The 17,625-nt window shown below is 48.8% G+C and overlaps 1 protein-coding gene and 2 long non-coding RNA genes across 3 annotated transcripts; 1 reads left to right on the forward strand and 2 right to left on the reverse strand.

Annotated features, from left to right (window-relative positions):
* Positions 1-6,292: 6,292 nt before the first annotated feature.
* On the forward strand, positions 6,293-7,252 carry LOC135063188 (uncharacterized). The gene is made up of 3 exons (XR_010249530.1): positions 6,293-6,563; positions 6,661-7,032; positions 7,114-7,252. It is a non-coding gene; the product is annotated as an uncharacterized LOC135063188 (long non-coding RNA).
* An 836-nt stretch (positions 7,253-8,088) lies between these two features.
* On the reverse strand, positions 8,089-11,275 carry LOC135063199 (mucin-2-like). The gene is made up of 5 exons (XM_063964186.1): positions 10,912-11,275; positions 10,327-10,833; positions 10,097-10,222; positions 8,945-10,021; positions 8,089-8,199 (listed from the first exon to the last, which is right to left on the reverse strand). The coding sequence occupies exons 1-4, from the start codon at positions 11,135-11,137 to the stop codon at positions 9,336-9,338; spliced, it is 1,545 nt and encodes a 514-aa protein (XP_063820256.1). The 5' UTR covers positions 11,138-11,275; the 3' UTR covers positions 8,089-8,199; positions 8,945-9,335.
* A 71-nt stretch (positions 11,276-11,346) lies between these two features.
* LOC135055435 (uncharacterized) lies at positions 11,347-15,996 on the reverse strand. The gene is made up of 3 exons (XR_010243754.1): positions 15,811-15,996; positions 11,599-11,777; positions 11,347-11,431 (listed from the first exon to the last, which is right to left on the reverse strand). It is a non-coding gene; the product is annotated as an uncharacterized LOC135055435 (long non-coding RNA).
* Between the last annotated feature and the right edge of the window lie 1,629 nt (positions 15,997-17,625).

The raw sequence follows: 17,625 nt of genomic DNA on the forward strand, positions 1-17,625 counted from the left end.
AGTGACGCCCCTGCTTGCAACAGAAGGATTCATAACATTTCTGTATAGAACAAGGATTTCAAGGAGTTAAACTCACTGTTGTGTTGGGCTGCCCTGAACACAGACAAGTGCATCAGCATGTAGAGGGGGAAGGGCTCAAAAACCTGAGTGCATGGCGAACTGTTCCTTGCTTAAATCACCAGCAGCAGGAACAGAAACTGAAACTTGACAGCCCCTGCGGACAGGAGTTTCAGACTGTTATTTAAAACCCCTACTGCCACTGCGTGCTCTACTCTACTGGGAGGGAGGATTGGAGAGGAGATCAGTGGGTGCTCTGGACTGGAGCTTCATTCTTCGGGCGCCGCTGAAGTGCTGCCTGTCACAGAGTCTGACAGGTGCAGCGGAGCCAGCAGCAGTGCACAGCAGCAGGAAGGCTTGGACTGGCACACAGGGGTACAGGGCCCCCCTACTGCCTGGGTGCCCACCTTCTGCTCTAAGGATCAGGTTCCAGACTGTGCAATTGACTTATACGTTATATATATGTTACCCTATACCAGTGGCGTAACTACTGCCCCCGCAGTCCTCGCGGTGGCTTGGGGGCGAGGGGCTGCGGGGGCGCCACTGATTTACAGCAGACTGACATGCGGACGAGCGTCCGCATGTCAGTCTGCTTTCTCCTTCCCTCCGCCACTTGTTGGAGGGACACGGAGGGCACAGCGTGTGCGTCTCCTGTGTCCCTCCTGCATCATCTCCGGCGGCCGCGGGTCTAATAGGGGGAAGTGCCGTCCGTGAGCTCTAATTGGCTCACGAACCGGCACTTCCCCCTATTAGACCCGCGGCCGCCGGAGATGATGCAGGAGGGACACAGGAGACGCTGTGCCCTCCGTGTCCCTCCAACAAGCGGCAGCAGCGGCGGCGGGCATTATCTGGCACTGGGGGGGAATATCTGGCACTGGGGGGGGGAATCTGGCACTGGGGGCATATATGGCACTGGGGGGGGGGAATATCTGGCACTGGGGGCATATCTGGCACTGGGGGGGGGATTATCTGGCACTGGGGTATATCTGGCACTGGGGGGGGAATATCTGGCACTGGGGGGGAATATCTGGCACTGGGGGAATATCTGGCACTGGGGGCATATATGGCACTGGGGGGGAATATCTGGCACTGGGGGAATATCTGGCACGGGGGGGGGTATCTGGCACTGGGGCATATATGGCAGGGGGGGATATCTGGCACTGGGGGGGGAATCTGGCACTGGGGGCATATATGGCACGGGGGGGGGATATCTGGCACTGGGGGGATATCTGGCACTGGGGGCATATATGGCACTGGGGGGGATTATCTGGCACTGGGGTATATCTGGCACTGGGGGGGAATATCTGGCACAGGGGGGGGGAATATCTGGCACTGGGGGGCATATATGGCACTGGGGGGGAATATCTGGCACTGGGGGGATATCTGGCACTGGGGGGGGGGGAATATCTGGCACTGGGGCATATATGGCAGGGGGGGATATCTGGCACTGGGGGGGGGGGGAATCTGGCACTGGGGGCATATATGGCACGGGGGGGGGGAATATCTGGCACTGGGGGAATATCTGGCACTGGGGGGGGGATATCTGGCACTGGGGGCATATATGGCACTGGGGGGGGATTATCTGGCACTGGGGTATATCTGGCACTGGGGGGGAATATCTGGCACAGGGGGGGGGATATCTGGCACTGGGGGCATATATGGCACTGGGGGGGAATATCTGGCACTGGGGGAATAGCTGGCACTGGGGGGGGGATATCTGGCACTGGGGGCATATATGGCACTGGGGGGGAATATCTGGCACTGGGGGAATATCTGGCACTGGGGGGGGGAATATCTGGCACTGGGGCATATATGGCAGGGGGGGGATATCTGGCACTGGGGGGAATATCTGGCACTGGGGGGGGATATCTGGCACTGAGGGCATATATGGCACTGGGGGGGAATATCTGGCACTGGGGGAATATCTGGCACTGGGGGGGATAACTGGCACTGGGGGCATATATGGCACTGGGGGGGAATATCTGGCACTGGGGGAATATCTGGCACTGGGGGGGGGATATCTGGCACTGGGGGCATATCTGGCACTGGGGGGGAATATATGGCAGTGGGGGCATATATGGCACGGGGGGGGAATATCTGGCACTGGGGGGGAATATCTGGCACTGGGGGCATATGTGGCACTGGGGGGGAATATCCGGCACTGGGGGCATATGTGGCACTGGGGGGGGAATATATGGCACTGGGGGCATATCTGGCACTGGGGGCATATGTGGCACTGGGGGGGAATATCTGGCACTGGGGACATATGTGGCACTGGGAGCACAGCCCTAGCAACAAGGACTACCTCCTAGCAACGAGCATGACACCCAGTGCATGAAACACCTGACGAGCATGACACCCAGTGCATGAAACACCTGGCAACGAGCATGACACCCAGTGCATGAAACCCCTGGCAACGAGCATGACACCCTGAGCATGAAAACCCCTGGCACCGTGCATGGAACCAAGAGCATGAAACCCCTGGCAACGAGCATGACACCCAGTGCATGAAACCCCTGACAACGAGCAGGTAATTGAAAAGTAATTAGAAGCCTTACTGTAGGACTTAATGTGTAATGGGCATTACGGTGTGTGGCATAATGTATCACGGACATTGCGGTGTGTGTCATAATGTGTCACAGGCATTACGGTGTATGGTATACTATATCGCGGGCATTGTGATATGTGGTATAATGTCTCAGGATCATTGCAGTGTGGCATAATACATAACGGGCATTGCGGTGTGTGGCATAGGGTATAACGGGCAGGGCATTGCGGTATGTGTCACAGGCATTACGGTGTATGGTATACTATATCACGGGCATTGTGGTATAATGTCTCAAGGTCATTGCAGTGTGTGGCATAATGTGTCACAGGCATTGTATGTGCTATAATGTATCGGGCATTGCAGTGTGTGGCATAATGTATCACGGACATTGCGGTGTGTGTCATAATGTGTCACAGGCATTGTATGTGCTATAATGTATCAGGGGCATTGCAGTGTGTAGCATAATGTATAACGGGCATTGCGATTCCTGTCATAATGTGTCACAGGCATTACAGTGTGTGGCATAATATGTCTGGGGCATTACGGTGTGTGCATATTGTGTCATGTGCATTATTGTGTGTGGCATAATGTCTAAGGGCCATTGCAGTATGTGGAATAATGTATACTGGGCATTACTATAAGGAGGAAAAATGACAAATAATGTAAGGGGCATGAATCAGGATTATTTTTCTTTCCTGTGGTGGCTAACGTCTGGGCGTGCAGGTTGCAAAACTGGGGTATAAGGTAGTCTTTTCCTGCAATGCCACGCCCCTTTATGAGAAACCACGCCCAGTCCAACGAAACCACGCCCATTTTTTTGAGGCGCACGCATATTTAGCCCTTTCTTGCTCCCAATCATGGGGGCCACTGCCCTATACTGGACTATAGTGTATTTTCTACAGTGCATTGCTGTTATTAATCTGTTATTAATCTGGTACATTATCATGCATGCAGCAGCTGAATTTACTGTATTCAGTATATTTATGAAGGGGCCCAGACGTTGCACTCCCTAATGGTTAGTCAAACCAATGAGGTGGCCACACCCCCTCTGCAGACTGGCCACACGCCTAACATGGGCCCCTATCACTGCATTTCCCCGGTGGGCCCTACATGCCCCAGTCCGACACTGACAGCAGGGTCGCAGATCAGGGAGAGCACCTCTCTAGCCCAGCACCTCCCTGCTTTGCAGACTCTGCTGAGCGGGTAGCGTCGGCTTTGCCCTACCATAAACTGAAAATAAGGATGACAGAGAGTGAGAGAGAGAGAAATATACTATTTTTTTTAAAGCTCCCCTCTGCCAAGTTAAGGGGGGTTGAGGGGGCCCCAGAGATATCCGTGTACTGGGCCCCAAGATTTCTGTTTCTGGCCCTGCGGCTGAGACACATCTGAGAAAGCCAGAAGAGCCCAACAATGCCCGGGCCCAAAATGAAAACTGGCTCTGCAACCACTAAACCCACCAGTTTTGATCATTCCAAGGCCTCAGTAGCGGCAAAACACTGACGGGCCTGGCTCTGCTTCTATGACGGCACAGTGGTTAAAAAACATGGCTGTAGCATATGCAGAATCAGACCAATCGGATTATGTTTGTGCTTTTCACAGATTTACTCCGATTTTTTCATCGTTTTGTCCTTAAATGAGGTTATCACTGAAACACTGTAACAGTAAAAAACAACATAACAACAGCGGAAATTGGGTTCATACAAAGCCTTACATAGCCAAAGATAAATAGGGAAACGCTACAATAAAAATCTATACGTATAACAAAATGGTAATAGGCCCCACACACTAGGCGATAACACTGAAAGATATGAACAATCTCATTCATTAATGAACGAGATATCGTTTATATCTTTCAGTGTGTAGGCACCAATGATAAACGATGAGCGACTCCTGCGCTTGTTCATCGTTGGTGCTGGCTCGTTTATACATGCATGCCAATATGTATCTTTAAAATAAGTCACCGCATAAATACACTGTTGGCCTTCATTTAAAACATCATGATGCACCTTACTTACATAACAATGGCCCTTATTCCGAGTCGATCGCTAGCTGCTTTCGGTCGCACCGCGGCGATTAGGTGAAAAAGTGGCATTTCTGCACATGCGTATAGTGTGCAGTGCGCATGCGCGACGTACTTTCACACAAAACTATGCAGTTTCACACAAGGTCTAGCGACGCTTTTCAATTGCACTGCTGATCGGTGAGTGATTGACAGGAAGTGGGTGTTTCTGGGCGGAAACTGACCGTTTTCAGGGAGTGTGTGTAAAAACGCGGGAGTGCCCGATAAAAACGCAGGAGTGGCTGGGGAAATGGGGGAGTGGCTGACCAAACGCAGGGCGTGTTTGTGACATCAAATTAGGAACTAAACAGTCTGAAGTGATCGCAAGCTAGGAGTAAGTTTCGAGCTGTTCAGAAACTGCACAATCTTTTTTTGGAGAAGTTCTATGATCCTTTCATTCGCACTTCTGCTAAGCGAAGATACACTCCCAGAGGGTGGCGGCCTAGCGTTTGCACTGCTGCTAAAAGCAGCTAGCGAGCGAACAACTCGGAATGAGGGCCTATGGGGTATATGCAATTGCAGGCGAATTCCAGAAAAAGTCGAATTCCGGAACTTTTTCGCCTCAAAAAAACAATTCGCCTATGCAGTACAGTACTTTATCGCAAAAAAACGGACATTCAAAATTCGACTTTTGGCAATTCGACTTTTTTCGCATTCGACTTTTCTGCAATGGTACAGATGCTGCAATTCGCCCAAAGCATATTCAATTCAAGTTTGGAAATTCGCCTGCAGTGCTTTTCGACCGCAAATTCGCCTATTTCAGTCCGCCTCAGTTGACTGGCGGGATCTAAAAAAAAATTTTTAGTACATGTTTTTTTGGGATATTTGAGGATTGCTAGTAGCATATCTATTTATATTTGAAAGGATTATCTACTTGGTTTGTCTTTTTTTGCTTCACAAGTATTATTTAATTGATTTTTTAAAGGAATATTTTTTTCTTCAATCTCCTGAGGGAAATTTACCCATGATTCCACAGTTTTTCCCAGGATACACTTCTGCAAAGCCCCTCCTATCTCCTCACTCCCAGGTTTGAGACTACAGGGAGAAGGAGCCATTTTACAGTCAGCTCTGTGGAATCGTTTTTTTAGGAAAATTCCTGCGTTTTAAAACACATTCCTATTTTTGTACTGACTACAATGATGGAGCCTTTTTCTGACCAGATTGTGATGTTCATGCTGGCTGCAAGCATGATGGAGGAAGAAAGTGCTGATGAACATCAGGATCCAGGTCAGCAAATGTCTGCATTGGGTGAGCCAGTATTGCGGGTTTCATTTCCACGTCCACGCCAGTATCGCACTAGGCGTGAACTGGAGGATCTCAGCGAGTTCGAGGTGATACAAAATTATCGCTTATCGACTCGCGACATATATTCGCTGTACGCTCTGTTGGAGGCCGACTTGGAACCTCGGGCACGGACAAATCGTGCAATCAGCGGTTTTCAGAAACTGCTGGGGACGTTACATTTTTTGGCGTCAGGCACATTCCAGCCTACACTGTCTCAAACATGCGGTTTTTCACAGTCGACACTGTCGCGCTGTATAACCCAGGTCATTAGGGCTTTCCGCAAATTGACGATCCAGTACATCACATTTCCAGAGACGGACAGCGAATGTCGTGAGATCAAATTAGGCTTTTTCAACAAATACAAATTTCCCAATGTGCTGGGCGCGATTGACTGTACCCACGTGCAGATCAGACCGCCACGGAATTCAGAGGAATGTTTTCGGAACCGAAAACAGTTCCATTCCCTGAACGTGCAGGCGGTCTGTGATGTAAACATGAGATTTTTGAACATTTTTGTGGGATTTCCTGGATCATCTCACGACTCCTTCATCCTAAGCCAGTCATCGCTGTTTGACAAGTTTGAAACAGGAAACATGCCTGGTGGCTGGCTGTTAGGTATGTATTTTCATTTTTTTTTTTTTTAATTATTTTATTATTATTATTTTTTATTATTTTTTACAAGTACCTAACATTTTTTTTATATTTTCTATAGGCGATGCGGGTTATCCAAACAAACCGTGGCTGTTGACCCCATTGTCTAATCCTGTTGGTAGAGCAGAAAAACGTTACCAAGAGACACACATTGCATCGAGGGGAGTAATTGAGCGTGCCTTCGGTGTACTTAAAAGCCGGTTTCGATGTTTAGACACTTCCGGCGGTGCTCTTTTGTACTCACCGTCGAAGGTTTGCGGCATGGTAAATGCATGTTGTATTTTACACAACATATGTGTCGCAAACCGTTTGCCGGTGACTCTTCGTCGCAGTGCTTTCCGACGCGGGAACCGGTCTTCTGCTCTACCGGTGGGTATGGACGAAGGAGAGGATTCCCGGCGGACATTGATCCAAAATTATTTTGCAGTTGCCTGTGAGTATACTGACATTTGTATTATCGTGTAAACTGACATTGGAATATTTTTAAAAAAACCTCTTCATTTATGTATTTCAGAGTTTTACATCCTGTTGATGTATATCCCCAGGCCATGTTTGTACAGTTCGTTACCCCGTTTTATCCTGTTGTTGGGTTCCCGCAAATATTTGATCCTTTTATCCAACTCTACCATGGGTGAACCTACTGGTGATGTGGACCTGACCCTCTGCCATGTAGCAGACAACCCCCCCTCAGGTGAGATGTATTGCCCAAAACTCCCTTGTCCAAAATCACCCCGGCATGTCCAAAGTGCAGCCCTCCGGCATTTGCAAGACTGCACATCCAAACATTCCCTGAAACAGCAATGCTAGGGAATGTTTGGATGTGTAGTGATGCAAGTGCAGGAGGGTTGCATTTGGGCCGCTGCAACCCGCTTGTGTTGTGTGGACTGTTGTATGTACCTCTTTTTTCAGCCCCAGGGTGACACTATCACCCATATCTGGATGCTCAAACTTTTCTCTTCCACAGGTCCTGCGATGTATCTTCCCAAGTGGCGTGGATGTGAGGAGACACGACATTTCACCTGATGTTCCATGGGTGACCCTACTGGTGATGTGGACCTGACCCTCCGCCATGTAGCAGACAACCCCCCTCAGGTGAGATGTATTGCCCAAAACTCCCTTGTCCAAAATCACCCCGGCATGTCCAAAGTGCAGCCCTCCGGCATTTGCAAGACTGCACATCCAAACATTCCCTGAAACAGCAATGCTAGGGAATGTTTGGATGTGTAGTGATGCAAGTGCAGGAGGGTTGCATTTGGGCCGCTGCAACCCGCTTGTGTTGTGTGGACTGTTGTATGTACCTCTTTTTCCAGCCCCAGGGTGACACTATCACCCATATCTGGAAGCTCATACTGTTCTCTTCCACAGGTCTTCCGGTGTATCCTTCCTAAGTGGTGTGGATGTGAAGAGACAGTTCCCTTGATGTTCCCTGGGCAATCTACTTACGTACAATTCAAATGCATTACAAATTTTAATAAAAACCACAGGAAACTTCTATTTTTAAAAGTTTATTGAAGAAAATTTTTTAATAAAGTTTGAAAGTTAATTAAAACCAAAAAGTAGTTTGTTCTTCTTTACATTCTTTTCTTGTGTATATAGATATCTGTGGGGAAAAGAAAAAAAAGTATATTAAAGTAAAGACACACTAAACTCATGTTCATTTCTTTTCACTAAAAATTTGTGGAACAACACAGCCCAGCATGACCCATTGCAGGACTGTGTGGTTCTACAGAGGCATGCGGTTCAAAGTGAAAGAGTGGCGTCAGTGGTCAGCACTTTGACACGCTAACATTTGTGGAACAACACAGCCCAGCATGACCCATTGCTGGACTGTGTGGTTCTACAGAGGCATGCGGTTCAAAGTGAAAGAGTGGCGTCAGTGGTCAGCACTTTGATACGCTAACATTTGTGGAACAACACAGCCCAGCATGACCCATTGCTGGACTGTGTGGTTCTACAGAGGCATGCGGTTCAAAGTGAAAGAGTGGCGTCAGTGGTCAGCACTTTGACACGCTAACATTTGTGGAACAACACAGCCCAGCATGACCCATTGCTGGACTGTGTGGTTCTACAGAGGCATGCGGTTCAAAGTGAAAGAGTGGCGTCAGTGGTCAGCACTTTGACACGCTAACATTTGTGGAACAACACAGCCCAGCATGACCCATTGCTGGACTGTGTGGTTCTACAGAGGCATGCGGTTCAAAGTGAAAGAGTGGCGTCAGTGGTCAGCACTTTGACACGCTAACATTTGTGGAACAACACAGCCCAGCATGACCCATTGCTGGACTGTGTGGTTCTACAGAGGCATGCGGTTCAAAGTTTCTTGAATGAAACATGGTTCTACTCACCTTGGTACGCACAACACAAACTTATGCCGTCCACTTCATTTTTCCCCACCAATCCTATGAAGAAGACAAAAACACAGACTAGTGAATAGTAAATTCACACAATTAAAGCCTACTGTACACCATTACAAAAAGGATTTTTGGAAGAAAAAAGTGGTATCAGAATAGCTCTTTGGCCCATCATACATGTAGCCACAAGGAGCTTTCATCCGTTACCACACGCGCCCGCATACATGCCCGCGCATGTATGCCTACACAAAGCTCCTTGGTAGTACCCGGTCACGGGTGGGGAAGCCCAACACAGAAAATAGTAAGAAAAAAAACAAACTAATGGGAGGGGAAGAAAGGGATACATGAAAAACATTTGTAAATAAATAAAACAATACGACCGGGTTTATGGTGGAAGTCTGTCCGGATCCTCTTCTTCCCCCTGATAGGGCGTGGATGTCCTGGGAGGCTGGGGAGTATGTTGACTGGTCCTCTGTGCCCATGCTGCTGAAGATTGTGTGGCCGGTGGTGGAGGCATCTGGGGGGTGGGGTACATCCCTGTATATCCCTGGTACATCTGTGACTGTCTGTACTGGGATGGGACTTGAGGAAGGGTACGAGGCGTCCTTGTGGCTTGCGACGGCGGATATGGTGGATCACCAGCGTGTTGATTAGCTGTTCCTGGGAGCTTATCATAGATCATCTGCAGTGTGGTTGCGATGACCTGTTGGCTGGATGAGGAGTGTCGATGACTCTCCGACATGTTTTTATTGCTTGCTGCCAGACATGCAGTGTTGTCCACGAGCCGGGTCATGGATTCGGCCAGAATGTTAAGTACGGTCATACTCTCCCTATGATCTTGCATTCTGACCTGTAGTATTGTGGCCGTGCTGTCGGAAAGAGTCTTTTGCAGTTCAAGCAGACTGTTTGCCATTTTCTCCATTGTCCTCTCAATGTTGTCCAGTCTGCTTCCCACGACATTTGTGTATGTATCCTGGCGTGTCCCAATCTCTGATGCCAGGGTGTGAACCCTCTGAACAGTTGAGGGATTCTGCCCTTCCTGGATGTCTGCCACAACTTGGATTTGGGCAGCTGAAAAGAAAATTAGACAATATTATACACATTCATCATACATTTTTTTGAAGGCTCACAATTCAATTTACTCACGCAGGGATGTAGTAACTGGAGCCTCCTGCACTTCCACCTCGTCATCCTCTGACGACTCCTGTAGGAGATCCGGCCTGAAGTAGGAACCAATCCCCGAAGCTAGTCCGCTGCTGGTTCGTGGCACCACTGTTTGCAAAATAATTTTTTTGGGAAAGTTGATAAACTTTACACAACTGCTGACCCCCCCCCCCCCCCCTCCACCCTCCCACACACACAAAATAAATACAAACCTTCTCCATCCTGTGATGCCGCTGCTCCAGGAGCTCCACTTGTCCTCGTTTCGGAAGACTTTTCAAGGGTCTGGCTGGATACGTCTGCACGGCTGTCCTCAAACCCAAGAAAAGTTTCGTCTGTTAACCCTGTAGACTCAAACAGATCGGGTGATGGGTCCACAAGGGTTGTGTCTTGAGGCTCTTCAGTCACAGTCCCAGAGCTCCTGGAGAGACGACGATCTGGTGATGGCCTGCGCGCAGGAGCTGTAGTTTGGCGCCCATCTTGTGGTGTGGTCGCCGACGGTGTCTGGCGCACAGGTGAGAGTCTGTGCGCTGACGTCGTCTGGTGCACAGGTGACAAACTGCGCGATGACGAACTGTGGCGCACAGGTGACGATCTGTGTGCTCGCGATGCTTGCGGCGCAGTTGATGGTCCGCGCGCTGCTGCCGATGCCTGCTGCACAGGTGACGGTCCGTGCGCTGGCGATGTCCTGTGCGCAGGTGATGTCCTCTGGGCAGGCCTGTCTGAAAAAAAAAAAAAAACACATTTAGCACATACAAACATTTTAAAGGGAAGTACAGTTCATGTGAATGTATTCTTACCATCAGACCTCCTTTTGGACGGCTGGTCTCCCGCCTTCTTCCGTCTTCTGGGCGGTTCTTCCTCCTCGGGAAAGCCAGCAGGACGGCTGGAGTCCACACCTCCGCGAACTCCTTCGACCATGGCAGGGTTCATGCGCCTTCTAATAACGTTCTCCCAGGGTAGCCACTTCAGATTGAGAGCCGGGCCACCTCCCGTAGCTGTCTCATGTCGGCGCTGAATCCCCATCTTCTTCTTGGTCTGTCTGCGGCAATCACTGTACCGCTTCAAGCAATTTCTGGTGCTCCGGCGGTTTCCAGATATTGCAGTGACTTGATTGGCAATGGATTCCCAGATGATTCGCTTAGCCCTAGCTGATGTTGTCTGTGCCTTTGATCCATACAAAGCGTCGTAGGACCTGTCGACGCAATGCACTAAGGTACAGTTTTCCGCCTCAGTATATCTGGGTCCACGCACCTTTTTCTGTCCTGCATCTTCACCAGAGGCTTCCTCCTCCGACTGCTCCTCTGGCTGGCTTCTTGCCTTTAGGGATTAAAAAAAATAAAAATAAATAATAATAAGATCGGTATGTACCTGTGAGTGTCAGTATCCCTGGCATTGCGCACATATTCCAGTAGGTGTGCATGGCATTGCGCAAACTACAGTAAAGAAAGTTTGATGCTATTTGTGTCTGCAGGTGTGGTTAGTACCTTTCTACTAGGCTTTTTCTTGGACTTCTCATGGGCCCTTGACGACCGCGGCTGGTCACTACATGCCTGGTCGGTCGTATCCGCCTCCTGGGTTGGCTCCCACTCCTCGTTGCTATGAAGGGATAGATCCGAGGGGGTGGGGGAAGGGGCGGATCGGGTCTGCTTGTCCTTTGACATCTCTGTTATAAAATAAAATAAAAATAAAATAAACATACATACATACATGTATAAATGGCTGACCCACACAAAATGGCTGACCCACACAAAATGGCTGACCCACACAAAATAGCTGACCCACACTGTCGACCAAACTTGCTCCAAATCAGCCCAAAATTGCCAGAAAGCATCCCAGCACACTCAGGAGGTACACCACAGCAAAATTAGGCGGGAAAACACATGTTTGCCAAACTGCCGACAGCACAGGTCGACCAGGCTGTCGACTAAACTTGCTCCAAATCACCCCAAAATGGCCAGAAAGCATCCCAGCACACTCAGGAGGAACACCACAGCAAAATTAGGCGGGAAAACACATGTTTGCCAAACTGCCGACAGCACAGGTCGACCAGGCTGTCGACTAAACTTGCTCCAAATCACCCCAAAATGGCCAGAAAGCATCCCAGCACACTCAGGAGGAACACCACAGCAAAATTAGGCGGGAAAACACATGTTTGCCAAACTGCCGACAGCACAGGTCGACCAGGCTGTCGACTAAACTTGCTCCAAATCACCCCAAAATGGCCAGAAAGCATCCCAGCACACTCAGGAGGTACACCACAGCAAAATTAGGCGGGGAAACACATGTTTGCCAAACTGCCGACAGCACAGGTCGACCAGGCTGTCGACTAAACTTGCTCCAAATCACCCCAAAATGGCCAGAAAGCATCCCAACACACTCAGGAGGTACACCACAGCAAAATTAGGCGGGAAAACACATGTTTGCCAAACAGTCTACAGCACAGGTCGACCAGGCTGTCGACTAAACTTGCTCCAAATCACCCCAAAATGGCCAGAAAGCATCCCAGCACACTCAGGAGGAACACCACAGCAAAATTAGGCGGGAAAACACATGTTTGCCAAACTGCCGACAGCACAGGTCGACCAGGATGTCGACTAAACTTGCTCCAAATCACCCCAAAATGGCCAGAAAGCATCCCAGCACACTCAGGAGGTACACCACAGCAAAATTAGGTGGGAAAACACATGTTTTCCAAACTGCCGACAGCACAGGTCGACCAGGCTGTCGACTAAACTTGCTCCAAATCACCCCAAAATGGCCAGAAAGCATCCCAACACACTCAGGAGGTACACCACAGCAAAATTAGGCGGGAAAACACATGTTTGCCAAACTGCCGACAGCACAGGTCGACCAGGCTGTCGACTAAACTTGCTCCAAATCACCCCAAAATGGCCAGAAAGCATCCCAACACACTCAGGAGGTACACCACAGCAAAATTAGGCGGGAAAACACATGTTTGCCAAACAGTCTACAGCACAGGTCGACCAGGCTGTCGACTAAACTTGCTCCAAATCACCCCAAAATGGCCAGAAAGCATCCCAATACACTCAGGAGGTACACCACAGCAAAATTAGGCGGGAAAACACATGTTTGCCAAACTGCCGACAGCACAGGTCGACCAGGCTGTCGACTAAACTTGCTCCAAATCACCCCAAAATGGGCAGAAAGCATCCCAGCACACTCAGGAGGTACACCACAGCAAAATTAGGCGGGAAAACACATGTTTGCCAAACTGCCGACAGCACAGGTCGACCAGGCTGTCGACTAAACTTGCTCCAAATCACCCCAAAATGGCCAGAAAGCATCCCAACACACTCAGGAGGTACACCACAGCAAAATTAGGCGGGAAAACACATGTTTGCCAAACAGTCTACAGCACAGGTCGACCAGGCTGTCGACTAAACTTGCTCCAAATCACCCCAAAATGGCCAGAAAGCATCCCAACACACTCAGGAGGTACACCACAGCAAAATTAGGCGGGAAAACACATGTTTGCCAAACAGTCTACAGCACAGGTCGACCAGGCTGTCGACTAAACTTGCTCCAAATCACCCCAAAATGGCCAGAAAGCATCCCAACACACTCAGGAGGTACACCACAGCAAAATTAGGCGGGAAAACACATGTTTGCCAAACAGTCTACAGCACAGGTCGACCAGGCTGTCGACTAAACTTGCTCCAAATCACCCCAAAATGGCCAGAAAGCATCCCAACACACTCAGGAGGTACACCACAGCAAAATTAGGCGGGAAAACACATGTTTGCCAAACTGCCGACAGCACAGGTCGACCAGGCTGTCGACTAAACTTGCTCCAAATCACCCCAAAATGGCCAGAAAGCATCCCAGCACACTCAGGAGGAACACCACAGCAAAATTAGGCGGGAAAACACATGTTTGCCAAACTGCCGACAGCACAGGTCGACCAGGCTGTCGACTAAACTTGCTCCAAATCACCCCAAAATGGCCAGAAAGCATCCCAACACACTCAGGAGGTACACCACAGCAAAATTAGGCGGGAAAACACATGTTTGCCAAACTGCCGACAGCACAGGTCGACCAGGCTGTCGACTAAACTTGCTCCAAATCACCCCAAAATGGCCAGAAAGCATCCCAACACACTCAGGAGGTACACCACAGCAAAATTAGGCGGGAAAACACATGTTTGCCAAACAGTCTACAGCACAGGTCGACCAGGCTGTCGACTAACTTGCTCCAAATCACCCCAAAATGGCCAGAAAGCATCCCAACACACTCAGGAGGTACACCACAGCAAAATTAGGCGGGAAAACACATGTTTGCCAAACTGCCGACAGCACAGGTCGACCAGGCTGTCGACTAAACTTGCTCCAAATCACCCCAAAATGGCCAGAAAGCATCCCAGCACACTCAGGAGGTACACCACAGCAAAATTAGGCGGGAAAACACATGTTTGCCAAACTGCCGACAGCACAGGTCGACCAGGCTGTCGACTAAACTTGCTCCAAATCACCCCAAAATGGCCAGAAAGCATCCCAACACACTCAGGAGGTACACCACAGCAAAATTAGGCGGGAAAACACATGTTTGCCAAACAGTCTACAGCACAGGTCGACCAGGCTGTCGACTAAACTTGCTCCAAATCACCCCAAAATGGCCAGAAAGCATCCCAACACACTCAGGAGGTACACCACAGCAAAATTAGGCGGGAAAACACATGTTTGCCAAACAGTCTACAGCACAGGTCGACCAGGCTGTCGACTAAACTTGCTCCAAATCACCCCAAAATGGCCAGAAAGCATCCCAACACACTCAGGAGGTACACCACAGCAAAATTAGGCGGGAAAACACATGTTTGCCAAACTGCCGACAGCACAGGTCGACCAGGCTGTCGACTAAACTTGCTCCAAATCACCCCAAAATGGCCAGAAAGCATCCCAACACACTCAGGAGGTACACCACAGCAAAATTAGGCGGGAAAACACATGTTTGCCAAACAGTCTACAGCACAGGTCGACCAGGCTGTCGACTAAACTTGCTCCAAATCACCCCAAAATGGCCAGAAAGCATCCCAACACACTCAGGAGGTACACCACAGCAAAATTAGGCGGGAAAACACATGTTTGCCAAACAGTCTACAGCACAGGTCGACCAGGCTGTCGACTAAACTTGCTCCAAATCACCCCAAAATGGCCAGAAAGCATCCCAGCACACTCAGGAGGTACACCACAGCAAAATTAGGCGGGAAAACACATGTTTGCCAAACTGCCGACAGCACAGGTCGACCAGGCTGTCGACTAAACTTGCTCCAAATCACCCCAAAATGGCCAGAAAGCATCCCAACACACTCAGGAGGTACACCACAGCAAAATTAGGCGGGAAAACACATGTTTGCCAAACAGTCTACAGCACAGGTCGACCAGGCTGTCGACTAAACTTGCTCCAAATCACCCCAAAATGGCCAGAAAGCATCCCAACACACTCAGGAGGTACACCAATGCTAATAGAAGACCCAAAAAAGTCAATTAAAGAATAAAAAAAAAAACGTGAAAAACTACCCCAAAACACAAGTCTCCCCCAAAAAATGCAGCAACACAAGCAAGGGGCTATACACATACCTGCACACATGCACACATACACAAACACCCCATGTACACCTCATGGCAACCCCCACTACACAAACACATACATGCAACACCAGACACACATGTGGTACTTACCTACAAATGTAGTAAAAGCTCCTAAAATGGCTCTCCTCCGGGTAACAGGAATCCTCCTGACTGTCCTGGAATAAAGCCTGCTGGGGTGTCCAAACGATATCCACAGCAAACAACCAAATTGCTAGCTCTGCACCTCCTCACACCTCTCTGCAGGTTCACAAAATGGCTGCAGAGCACGCAGCAAACAAGCCCTAATAAAGGGCTGCTTTCGGCGGGAAGGCGAATTCAGTACTCCCACTACTCGCCGATTGGCCGTAATCCGCCTGGGGGTGGGTCGAATCAGTTATACATTGAATATGGTGAATTCAGGGTCCCGGCGACAGGGCTGCGGCTGGCGATAGCGGGCGAATTATACAGGGGCGGATTAAATGACGCGATTCGCCCGCTATTGCATATACCTGTATATGTAGCTGTAATCCCATAGCAGTTTCTTTGTTCCTTACAGATCCCAATTTCCGTATATTGGCCATCATTCCGAGTTGTTCGTTCGCTAGCTGCTTTTAGCAGCCGTGCAAATGCTAAGCCGCCGCAACACACCCTACGTTTCCCCAGCCACTCCTGCGTTTTTATCTGACACGCCTGCATTTTTACACATACTCCCCGAAAACGGTCAGTTACCTCCCAGAAACACCCACTTTCTGTCAATCACTCTGCGGCTAGCAGTGAGAATGAAAAGCGTCACTAGACCTTGTGTAAAACTGCATCGGCTTTTGTGAAAGTACATCGCGCGTGCGCATTGAGCCACATACGCATGCGCAGAAGTGCCGATTTTTAACCTGATCGCTGCGCAGCGAACAACAGCAGCTAGCGATCAACTCAGAATGAGGGCCATTGCTTACTCTAAAACGGATGTTTTATTAAAACATAAAAATCCACCAAAATGCCGGAATGAATGCATTAGTGGCCTGTGTGATGGAATAACGTCCGATTACATACAAAACAAAGCCACCATATGTAAAAACCAGCAGTGGTGAATGGACATACATAAAAAATAGAGGCAGAGAGCTTTTTCTATTTTTTATGTATGTCCATTCACCACTGCTGGTTTTTACATATGGTGGCTTTGTTTTAAAGATACCTTGATAAGTCAAAAGTACCCCACTGCAGTGTGAGTTTCGGTACGCTGTACCTATGCATATTGATATCCTGTGCACCTTTTAAGTGTAATCTTGCTGTGTTGTAAACGTATTGCACCATATATCTTTTTTTTCTGAGTTTAACCGCATCATAAAGTGGGAACTTATACAAGTATCAAAGACTAAAGAAACTTCTACGTGTTTTGAACCACTTCATCCTGTGTGAGTACGGTACGTCTTTCGTTTTGGAAAAGACGAAGCTGAAGTATCTGATTTTGACGGTACACACTGGGTGTTAAAGCTAAAGATACCTTTATGAGCCTAAGTGACCTCATCACTATGTGAGTTTAGGTATGCTGTACCTGTTATATGGATTCAGCAAAATCATCACTATACTCTTTGGTGGAGGGTGTCTCCAGAAATATCAAATATACGACACTATATTTTCTGTTTTCTGGTTTTGCTTTTGAGGATCTTCGTTTTGACTGACGATGGATTCCATATATGAATGAGAAACCGATAAAAAGAAAATTGGGTTACATCCTTGTATTTAATGGACTAAAGGACTAAGTATTCCCTAATTTTGATTGGAACAGAATTATGCGCTATTTCCTGTAAACTTTTTTCCATAATAGACAACAAGGGCCTCAAAACAGAAATAACAAGTCTTAGCCGGTCTGGTGGGGTGTGTGAGGTCATGCTGTGATGTCATAATGGCAACTGCCTGCCTATACAGGGC

Source organism: Pseudophryne corroboree, chromosome 1 (genome assembly GCF_028390025.1).
Source record: "Pseudophryne corroboree isolate aPseCor3 chromosome 1, aPseCor3.hap2, whole genome shotgun sequence".
NCBI lineage: Eukaryota > Metazoa > Chordata > Amphibia > Anura > Myobatrachidae > Pseudophryne > Pseudophryne corroboree.